This window comes from Scardinius erythrophthalmus, assembly GCF_964197995.2.
Source record: "Scardinius erythrophthalmus genome assembly, chromosome: 3".
Taxonomy (NCBI): domain Eukaryota; kingdom Metazoa; phylum Chordata; class Actinopteri; order Cypriniformes; family Leuciscidae; genus Scardinius; species Scardinius erythrophthalmus.
In genome coordinates, this window is record NC_138223.1 from 54875379 (window position 1) to 54887104 (window position 11726).

Consider the following 11726-nt stretch of genomic DNA (forward strand, 5'->3'; position numbering starts at 1 on the left):
AATCAGACTTTAAGTAACATACTTTATTCTTTGGTATAAAAGGCACATTCAGGAGACGTACAAGTTAGTGTGACAAACACGTAAAAGAAAGAGGAGTGTTTTTACTCAGTTTTCACTCAGGTAATTCATTTTACTGCCGGATCTTGAGTTAGCACATGAAATATCACGTAAACATTAGTTTGCAACACAAGTATTTATTTGCTAGCTAGCCTTAAAATGATTCAGTTTAATCGTTTTCTGTTCCCCTATAAATCTCTCAAGGCAACTGAAAATAATAAAAAAAATATGAAAACAAAAGTAAAACGCTAGTGTGTGGTTCACATGACGGGAAACGTCCATCAGGACTGAGCTGAACAAGCAATAAATTAGTCATCTGCAAGCAAATTATCAGATAAAAACATGCCGATCTGATTCTCACCATATTCTGGGATGCACACAGAGAAAGTCAACGCTCACTGAAATCATGTGAGATAATAAAGGAATGAATCACGTACATTGATCCATATTTCACAGATCAGCCAGGACTAGCAAAACTAGTTAAACGAGACCCATCAGATCAGGTTAAAACTATCTAAAACTAATTCATGTCAACAATGTCAAATCATGTCGATTGTCCTTGAGATTCCCTTTCAAATGAATAAACTCATTGTTTCTGCTCCCAGTCAAGCATTTCAGGACAATCTGAGAATCTACGTCCAATAAAACACTGCTTCACTTCAGTCATGTCTCTGAAACTTCCCGGGAGAAGTGTGTGTGTGTGTTAGAGCTAGTCCCGGGCTGTGCTGTCCAGCGGTGACTGCAGGACGTGTGTGTGTGTGTGTGTGTGTGTGTGTGTGTGTGTTAAAGCTCGTCTCGAGCTGTGCTGTCCAGTGGTGACTCCAGGACGTCTGAGTGAATGTGTGTGTGTGTGTGTTAAAGCTCGTCTCGGGCTGTGCTGTCCAGTGGTGACTGCAGGACATCTGAGTTCTGTGCTCCGCTGCTCAGCTCCTCCTGCTCGCGGCTCTTTCGGGATCTGGCCCGGTCCCAGTCGGTGCGGACGGTCTCGTTGTCCCAGACGGTGGAGGTCTCGGTGTCGCTGATGTATCCCGGGTCGCCGGTGTAGTGCGAGGGGTAAACCAGCAGAGGCTCAGCCGAGAACGCCCGCAGGTCCCGCCGCTGGAAGTGGGACATGTACTCCTCACTGCACAGATCACACGGGACACAACAGTGAAACAGACGAACAGACAAACAACTGAACAAATGATGGAGAGACAAACATGTCTGAGCCTCAGAGATCAAATAATTATTCCTTGTTACTTTGTTCATAATTATACATTTATTTATTTATTTCATTTGTTAAATCTAGTATTATGGTCGTCATAATTATTAATAAAAATAATAATAATTTTTAACAATGTTCCTGTACCCCGGGCAACAAGGAAATGTTGTTCCAGGGTAACCCATACTGCGAGACTATTGGATAACACTGGGAAAGCGTGCCCTTTCCATGCGGAAGCCACAATTGTGGAAGCCACAACTCCCCGAAGGAGTGATGTAGAGATATACATATGGACTAACCAGAAGGTTGTACTGCATATTAAATATTGGGGTGACTTAGCCCAAGGGAAAGACACAAGCTTCCGTTTAGGGAGCAGCTATGGAAGAATACACATGTGGGATCCCCGCAGGAAAATAAAATAATATGCTATAAAACCTAGCCAACGTGTTAGATGTCGCCCAGCTCGCAGCTCTACAGATATCTGTTAGCGAGGCGCCATGTGCCAGCGCCCAGGGGGATGCAACGCCTCTCCTGGAGTGAGAATGCAACCTGAGCGGGCAGGGCATGCCTTGTGCTTGGTAAGCCAAGGCGATGGCATCCACTATCCAGTGGGCCATCCTCTGCTTGGAGACAGACTTTCCCTTCTGCTGGCCTCCGTAACAGATGAAGAGCTGGTCTGAGGTCCTGAGACTTTGAGTTCTGTCCACATACAGACACAGAGCGCGGACAGGACAGAGCAAAGCCAGGGATGGGTGTGCCTCCTCCAGGGGCAGCGCTTGCAGGTTCAACACCTGGTCCCTGAAGGGAGTGGTAGGAAACTTGGGCACAAACCTGGGCCGTGGTCTCAGGACAACGTGTCCGTCACCCGGCCCGAACTCTAGGCACGATTCGTTTACCGAAAAAAACTTTTGTCTGCATTTTCTCTTGCCTCTTTCTCTACTCTCTTGATAGAGGCCCTAAGGAACCCAACGACCAGGTCGTGCTTCTCTATTGATTTGCCATCTGTGGTCGTGATATGCTGAATGGCGGCAGCGTGTACAAGCAAAGACCCTATCGAACACCTTCGGGGGTCCTCTCAGTAAGAGGAACACCACTCAGCGAACAGGTTCCACTTCAAGGTATACGCACATCTCGTGGACGGCGCCCGTGCCGAAGCGATGGTGTTAAGTACTTCTGGGGGTAAGTCACCTGGAACACGCCCCATCCAGGGACCAGACATGGAGTTTCCAGAGGTCCAGACGCGGGTGCCATAGGGTGCCCCGTCTCTGAGTCAGAAGGTCCCTCCTCAGAGGAATGGGCCAGGGAGGGGCTGTCACAAAGTGCATGAGTTCTGGGAACCAGGTCCGGGTGGGCCAAAAGGGAACACCATAGTGGACATCGCACGACCCACCGACCATGCGGTCACCTTCGTGGCTCGAAGTGCAAGGTCCGTTGCGGCACAAAGTTCTTGGAGAACTTGGGGATCATGACCACCCTCGTGCAGCTCCTTCAGTGCCTTGGCCTGATGGACCTTCAACAACGCCATGGCATGTATGGCAGAGGTGGCTTCCCCACAGGCCTGCTTAGTCTTGTCGTTTAAGTTCGACGAGTGCTTACAGGCCCGGGAAGGGAGACACTGCTCCCCCGCCAGGTGGAGTTAGGGCACAGTTGGATAGCAGCTCCACTGGAGGGATGTGTGTGTTAAACTTAACTGGCCCGCCATCAAGGGTGGTGAGGGAGGAGGAGCCACTGTGACGTTTCTGGCAGTGAAAGATGCCATCCATGACCCAGTGTGCTCCTCATACACCTCCAGGAAGAAAGGATCCGGGGTGGGAGGCTAAGAACCAGCCTAAGCCACCCAGAGAAGCCAATCGTCCAGCCTCAAGGCCGTGATTCTCAGGTCACCCACACTACTGCCTGAAGTAACGCTCTGAGGAGTCTCGACCTTAGCTCCGAGATGGTCATCATCCCACAATGGGAGTATGACTCATCCAAAAACACCACCTCAGCGTGTTCAATGCCCAGCCACGTGAGGCAGCGATCGTGACGATCCCAGGTAACGACAGCATCCAGAAACACACAAGTAGAGTGACATCTTTAAAAAGACACAGCTCTACTTGTGTAAGCTTTTTCAGGGAACTGCTCTCCTTGGTGCTGAAGCACGCAGTTGAACGGTCGCAGCAACACAAACAGGGAAAGTGTGCAGCCTGTCGGATGCGGTCTCTCTTTGTCTCTTATCAGCCATGAGAACGGCCTTTGTTTTGCTCAAATAAAAGGCAAAAGAGAGAAAGAATTTGACCCGTATTGCCAGCATGGGAGGTTCTTCTTGAAGAGATCGTTCGCTGAAACGTTGACACTCTCTGTAGACAGCATTCGAAACGCTCGGCTCCTCAACGAAAAGCTGAAGTGCAATCGCACCTGCTGCTCATTATATATAAATGATTGCAGTCCATTGTGCATTGGCTCGTTTAGTTACACTCAAAGTAGATTGTCTCTCTAGCGAGATTCCTATTTAGTCAGTTCAGTCTGATGTGGCGTCGAACGTGACTGACTGAAAGGGAACTGAACACTGGGATTAATGATACGGACAGACAGATGAAGATCTCTCTCTCTCACATGGGGTGTTTGTTGTACATGACGGGCAGGAACTCGTCCACCGGCAGCATCTTCTTCAGCGGTTCGGCCCGCAGCAGCTTCTGCGCTCCGCGTAACGAGATCATGTATCCCAGTGTCCAATAGGAATAATCCGCCTCCACCAGGTTGTGGATTCTGGGAACAGATTTCTCCGGACGGTCCACTTGCATCCGCTTCCGTCCGATGTAACTGAGAGGATGAGACAGAGAGATAGACAGAGAGACAGAGAGAGACAGCTCATGAGAAAATGCATCAATCAGCTCATTTCAATTGAAAGTGTGTGTGTTTCCTCACATCAAGTCCCAGTCCAGCCGCTGAGACTGGATCTCATGCATCAGATTCTGCAGGCGACGCTTGAAGAAAATCTCAAAGCGCAGATCGTCCTCGATCACCAGAGACGTCTTCAGTCCTCGATCCACGATCTGACGCAAGACACACTGGCTCATAACTGGGTATTTACACAACTTCAGATCTCACAGATATGCCTTTATCATGCCCAAGATAAAGATGTTTCTGATAAATATCTGGAAAATTCATGGTTTTTCACTGGTTTTGGTATTATTACTGCAGATAAACTTGTGTTTCTGATAAATATCTGAAAAACTTCAAGCAGCATTTACTTCATTTATATCGTTTTTTTCTAATTACTTGAAAAACTCTCTCTCTCTCTCTCTCTCTCACTCTCTCCCTCTCTCACTCTCTCCCTCTCTCTCTCTCTCTCTCCCTCTCTCTCTCTCTCTCTCTCTCCCTCTCTCTCTCTCTCTCTCTCTCTCCCTCTCTCTCTCTCTCTCACTCTCTCCCTCTCTCTCTCTCTCTCTCCCTCTCTCTCTCTCTCTCTCTCTCCCTCTCTCTCTCTCTCTCTCCCTCTCTCTCTCTCTCTCTCTCTCTCCCTCCCTCTCTCTCTCTCTCTCTCTCTCTCTCACCTCTGTCCAGATGTTGTAGTGCGAGAGAAAGCAGCCCAGTTCTCCTTTAGTGAGCGGCCGGCCGTGATACGGGTCACTGTATCCGGGGAGCATCTCGATCCCCAGCGCCTCCACCTGACTGCTGTTCAGCGCCCTGAAACACACACACACTCTCGTGTCAGGCAGTCGGTGTGTGAGAGAGGGGCATTATGGGAAGCTCATGTTTGCAAATGTGTGTGTGTTTGTGTGTTTGAGACATACTTGCCATCTACAGCGGCGATGATCTTGCACTCGATCTGTTGTTCGTAGAGAGTCCTCAGCATACGATCCCTGCGGTCTGAGCGTCTCAGCAGGTTTATCATGAACACCTCAACACACACACACACACACACACACACACACACACACACATTATAACAATAATAATATATTATACCATTCTCTAATTTCATGTGAGATCATGTGCAATAAAAATATAATAATATAAAATTAAATAAAAGATAAAACAATTAAATACACTATAATACACAATAAAACAATACAACAAAATATAAAATAAAATAAAACTATTTAAATATAAAACTAGTTTATACTACATAAAATAATGTAAAATAGAATTAAAGTAAATAATATAATACAATATAAAAAGTAATTAATTTAATATAAGATATAAAAGTAAACAATTTATTATAAGATAATATACTATATTGTTATGATATAAAACATTATGATATAAAACCACATAAAAATAATAATATAAAATTATATAAAAATTTAAAACAATTCATTATACTATAATACAAAAATCAAATAATACAAAAAATATATAAAATAAAAAATAAAAATATTACAGTAGTTTATAATTACAGTATTTCATAAAATAATTTAATATAGAATTAAATGATATAATACAATATTAAATAATATAAAATACAATACAACTTAAAATAAAACATTTTAATATAAAATAACAAAATATCACAGTATAAAATAACATAAGAAAGTAAAATATAATAAATTAAATCTAATAAACTAAGTTCCTCACCTCATCAAAGCCCATTTTATCAGGCTGTTTAGGAGGAAGAGAGAGATAGACGGACGGCTCTGTCGGAGGATTGCGCACTGCAGACAAATCAAATCATCAAGTACGTTTCGTTGCGCTCTCAGCCTTGATAAAACCACTAGAGGAACTTCAAGCAGAAAAACCAGACCGGGGTCATGTGACTCACCCATGATCTCCAGCAGTGAGTGCAGAAAGCTGTCCCCCTCGTCCTGCAAGGTATTCTGGGAGCGCAGGGGCACGGGAAAATACCCATAAGTCTCTCTGTTGCAGAGGTACATCTGAACGTCTGCGGGGGGGAACGACATTAAATAGTCAAGCAAAAGTAGCGCACATGACACATGAACATGAATTCATGATAACTAAGGTAGTTAACTAATATTAACTAATGGAACTTATTGTAAAGTGTTACCCAATAACTGACTATATCAACATGCAATATTGTTGACGAAAAAAGGTGAAACTAAAGTGTTTATAATTATAAAAGTTAATTATAAAAGTTTAAAAAATAAAATTATTCTTATTCATTCATATTTTTTATATCATTTTCGCTTTATTTTTAGTCACCCAAAAGTAGAAAGAATATTATGGAATATTGTATAGTATAACCTGCCATCCGCGCGGAGAAGGCGAAGATGATGATGTCGTCGAAGGCCCAGCTGTAGTCGGGATGAGGCGGGAAGAAGGCCAGCTGACGGGACGCTTGCTTCCTCAGATCCACCAGGAACGTGGAGTGAACCATGGGAACAGCGAAGCAGCCCTTCCTCTCCTGCCGGCGGATGGGCATGTAGGCCGGCGTACGCTTGTAATAACCCTATACACACAGAAGGTGCACTGTGTCATTTATTTACAGGGAAGTAGCGTGAAACAACCATCAAGTGCACAGTAGTGCCGAAGGGGAAAAATATTAATGTAACAAAACAAATACTTTTAACACAAAAGAAAACAAACTCCAAAAATATGTACACTATCCACTATGTACTTCCGCCCTCTCTGGGACTTCTTTGTCCTGAATTGAACCATGACTTTAACGATAACGCTACAGATGAACGATATTGCTGGAATCACTTTCAGAGCGATTTTTCCCAGCTGATGGACGATAAAAAAAATAGATAATAGTAATTCATAATAGTAATCATTATTAAAAGATAATAATGCTACTACTAATAATGAAAATAAATATACAACACATGAGCTGCTGGGTTCATGAATGTTAATCACGTTGTCAGCGTTCGCTCGAACTGATTTGCTGATAGGGCTGTCACTTTTGTGAAAAAATCCTGTTCGATTTTTGAGACATAAGTGTTCATTGAATCGATTGTAAAATCGATTTTCCATGTCTGAAGACGTTTCTATTTTAAACGCCAAATATGGGCAAATCCACGGACAACTAACAGGCATTAGGACGAACGTAAAGAGGGCGCTGGAGACGCGCACAAGTCAGCAAATTTTCCTCATGATTTATTGGCGTGAAGTTTCGTGCACATTAACAAACAGGAGTGCAACATTCTCGAAAAACAATAAATCCAAATTTCGTTTTCGGACTGCCATAACATCAATGAAAAACATTACTGCAGTCTTCAATATGGCTGTGTTTACTATTAGAAACGTCAAACAAATTTCGCCTAAGTAGGCGATTGTAGCCCGAATCTGTATCTGTATGCATGAGACTGTCTGCATACTGGCAGAATACACAGTTTTGTTGTAAAAAGAGACACATTATGCTTTGCTGTTATGCGTGTTTGTCAGAACCTGTAGTTGCTGTGTGACGCGCGTTCGCTGCGGGCGTATCGTGACGAGCTGGACGCGCTCCGAGAAAAGGCCGTTAAAATCGATTCTCTATTTTCGTTTTCGAAACTTGCGTTGGTTGGTCCGATCGATTGTGCAATCGATTTTCGAACGTAAAGTGACAGCCCTAGCCGGCATACATTCTGTTTGTTCTTAAGAAGCTGAATAATATTAGATGAACTCTGTTAGTATCCATTGGTGTGGATACTAATATAGTTAGCGTTAGCGTTTTCGGTGTGAACAGGCTTAAATAATAACTATATCAACAATCAATATTGTTGACAAAAAAGATGAAACTAAAACTGTTATAGTTCTAAAACTTTGAAAAATAAAAATTCACTTATATCATTGTATACATTTTTATAAAATTTTGCTTTATTTTAGTTGACAAAAGTAGAAAAACAAGTTTTTTGTTATATATCCGCGGGCGGGTATAGATATATACACTAGATGTCGCTTGGCTACGGTTTCGTTCCAATCAACTGCGTAGCCAAGGCGACATCTATGTATATATCTATACCCGCCCGCGCCCTCAGATCACTTGGACGTGGCTGTGTTCAAGAGATAACAACGATATAAATACTGTTCGTTTTCTCACACAAACCGCTCGTTTCGTGTCTTAGGCCATCAATGTGTACTTACGATGGGGAATTGTTTAATTTGGACGATGGGGAATTGTTTTAATTTGGACTCTGTGCTTGTGTTTTGATACAGTGACCATCAACCTGCATTATATGACTGACAGACAAGAACGGTTTGACCTAAAAATATCAAAATTTAAACTACTGCGGAAAAAAAGACACCTACATCTTGGATGCCCTTGAGGTAAGCTAAAACATAACAAAATTTTATTTCAAAGTGAACTATCCCTTTAAATTACAGAAAACTTGTAATATTTTTTTTTTCTCATCTTAATGTAGGTAATCAACTGGGAAAGTTTCATGGTGATATCTGCTAGTTAAAAATGTTACCCTATTCACCTGTAGTGTCTCGCCTTAAAGGACACATGAACACAGGACTAAGACTGAATTAAACCAGCTGAGGGACACACGTTGACAGGGCACGTGTGTGTCTCCACACACCTGAGAGGTCATGCCGCACCAGAAGTTTGAGTACGCGGCTCTGGACTCCAGCATCGGCGCCGCGATCGTCTTGTTCTCCTGCATCAGCTTCCACAACACATCACGGTTGGTCAGCAGATTATCACAGTCCACCGTCTGCAAACAGAGGCATTCGCACGCCATGTCACATGAGCAAACACATTTGCATAGGCCCGCCTCCAGAGCAAGACATCGACCAATAGTATTGCATCATCAAATATCACATGGAAGGGTTAGGTTTGCAGGTTTGCGTCTCTGTACAGACTTCAGAAGATCCCAGCGGTTCGTGTTAATGCCGTCCCGGATCACGCCGGAGGATTATATGTTTGTTCGGAGCATTTGACAGATTTGTTTTGTGAATGAGCAACAATTTAAATGGAGAGTTTGCAAAGAAACTTTTGTTGAAAGATGAAGCTCAAGGAAATGATTTCATAATGCTTTGTCTGTAAATGATGGTTTTATGCGGATAATGTTTTTAAAACACTTACTTGTGTGTAATAGCGAGTGTGTGTAGATACTGTTTGCTATGCAGTGACGTTAGCCAATCATAACAGAGGCATTTACTGACAAGCTTTAAAGGATTAAAAACTGATCATTTCAGACAGAGGCTCAGAATGAGGGATGACAATAATCTGTTTTCTGCATATATATTTTTATTTCATTTTATTGTGTGTGCAAAAACCTTTATTAACTTTATAAGAGAACCTCAAGGAACATTAAATATTTTTTTAAATCCATGTCATCACTCCTTTAATATTTTTGGGCACGTCATTGCATGTTATTTGTGATTAAATAAAAATGTATTATAGTTTAAAAATGTATTAAATGCAATTAGCTTAGAGTGATTTTTGACCCACTTTAGCAGGACTAAAGCACATCTTTATATGTCTCGTTTTTTAAATATGTTTAAAGGACTGCTTTGTGTACTGACAATTAACATTTATGCTAAACTAAAATATACTGTACTGTCATTTGTATTGAAACTTGTCATGCAGGGCTCCAGACTAACTTTTTTTATTAGGAGCGCTGTAGCCCCTGACTTAAAATTTTAGGAGCGCAAGCAGAAAATTTAGGGGCACACCTTCACATTTTCCCCCTAAATAACTATTACAAACAAATGCTTTGATAATAAATAGATTAAGCGTACAGAAATTATGGTGCAGTTTTATTTTAAGATCACAGGGCTCCAGACTAACATCTGAGGGCCGCGGCTCTAAGTTCTACAGAAAGTATTTGGTAGCACTGTGGGATGATAAAGCACTGAGCTAAATTTGAGGTGTATAGATAAAGTTAAATTTAATTATTATCCTTCATAATGTCTTAATATTATTTCAAAAGCAAAATGAGTGACAAAATAGATATTAGGGAGTGAAAATAGCCAATAAGCACCCTCAGCAGCTGTTTACAATGGTAATTTAGTCTTCTTTTTAAAAAAAATAAGTGTGAGTTTTCCTACTTCTTGAAACTTTCAGTTTTATAAATAGAGACAATCTTTAAAGGATGAACAAAAATGTTTTGGTCGACACATAAAAAAAAAATATTTTAATAGGATATAGTTTTGAAGTGCTGTAAAAAGATGTGTAGGCTACTTTCATAACCACAGTATACCATAGTTATAGTTATGTCTGGTTCAGAATACGCAATTTTTTTGTCTGTTACTATAGTCAATGTATCAGATTACACGATTTCGAGTCTCGACTCCTAAAAATCTTGTCATGTCCTGGACAAGAAACATTGTCAGACTACACATTGCTTTACGACCAGTCATGTCGAGCCGTCTCACACACATATTCACTCGCACATGTACACACGCACGCACACACTCTCACTCTCTCTCGCTCGCTCGCTCACTCACTCACTCACTCACTCGCGCGCGGGCGCACACACACACACACACACACACACACACACACACACACACACACACACTCATTCACTCGGAACCCTTCATGGAGGACCGTTAAAAAATTAATTGTCGTGATGTCGTAAACAAAGCATCGCAGACGCGATCGGGTCGGTTGTCGCCCACTATGAACGAGATGAAATTTACTGGTCGCACATGTGCGACTGGATGTAAAATTTAGTCGCACACTCTCAAATTTTGGTCGCAAAATGCGACCATTTGGTCGCAGTCTGGAGCCCTGTCATGCATTTAAATATATTTGTAATCACACATTTGTAAGGATGAAGTTGCAACTAAGTAAATTTAGCCGAACTTTGTGGCACTAGCTACTGTATTTTGCATTTGCACAGCAAAAAAAAAAAAAAATTGTCCCAGGATGTGTACAATAAATTATATATTACCCATAATTTATATAATGAATTGTTTTGAAATTGGATTAGGACTTGGTTTAAATTGGCAGTTATCAAAGTAAAAACGTGATGCTGTATCCCAGAAATCATTTTTTAACTTGACGTGCCAGTGGTTTTGACTGATGCGGCTCGGTGAAAAGTGTCTATAATTCTATACTGGAACAAAGTACTTTGACTGAAACACATTCAAACCAGTTCGAAACCTCAAAACTGTGCAGCCGAAGCAGATCACAGAGCTGCAGAAATAAACACGCGCAGAAATAACAGACACACTGAACAGTGCTGCTAACTTTAGCTGAGCGAACACACACACACCCCGTCAGTGGACGGGTCGTGACCTCTGACCTGTAATTACAGTGTCAGTTCGGGTCGCTGTACTGTGTGATTATCTTCACGTTACGGCTGTGGATGATGCTGATGACGGATAAAGCCACTGGTCACAGACACACACATGAGTTTGAGATGCTTTAGACGAGGTACCAGGAAGTAGTCGGCCCACATCTCCCGGGCCGTCTCGAGGGCCGCCTGACGCAGCTTCATCACGTGCTCGTACCGGAGGTTCGTCCAGTGCTTCGGCCCGCTCTCGCCCTCGTAGACGCTGACAAACACACACACAATCACACATAGGAACACATTAAAGGTGCCGTGTGTGGATTTTAGCGCCATCTAGTGGTGAGGTTGCGAATTTCAGA

General features: G+C 42.4%; 1 protein-coding gene across 1 annotated transcript in view; it reads right to left on the reverse strand.

The window, feature by feature from the left end:
* The window catches only part of colgalt1b (collagen beta(1-O)galactosyltransferase 1b), an 18534-nt gene continuing 6808 nt past the window's right edge, over positions 1-11726 (reverse strand). Inside the window, exons 3-12 of the mRNA XM_081360076.1 lie at positions 11515-11632; positions 8704-8838; positions 6443-6647; positions 6003-6122; positions 5819-5895; positions 5035-5141; positions 4795-4927; positions 4166-4293; positions 3854-4060; positions 1-1180 (exon numbers count right to left, since the gene is read on the reverse strand). Of these exons, the coding sequence (XP_081216202.1) occupies positions 913-1180; positions 3854-4060; positions 4166-4293; positions 4795-4927; positions 5035-5141; positions 5819-5895; positions 6003-6122; positions 6443-6647; positions 8704-8838; positions 11515-11632 (1498 nt within the window). The 3' untranslated portion in view covers positions 1-912. The remainder of the gene's footprint in view (positions 1181-3853; positions 4061-4165; positions 4294-4794; positions 4928-5034; positions 5142-5818; positions 5896-6002; positions 6123-6442; positions 6648-8703; positions 8839-11514; positions 11633-11726) is intronic.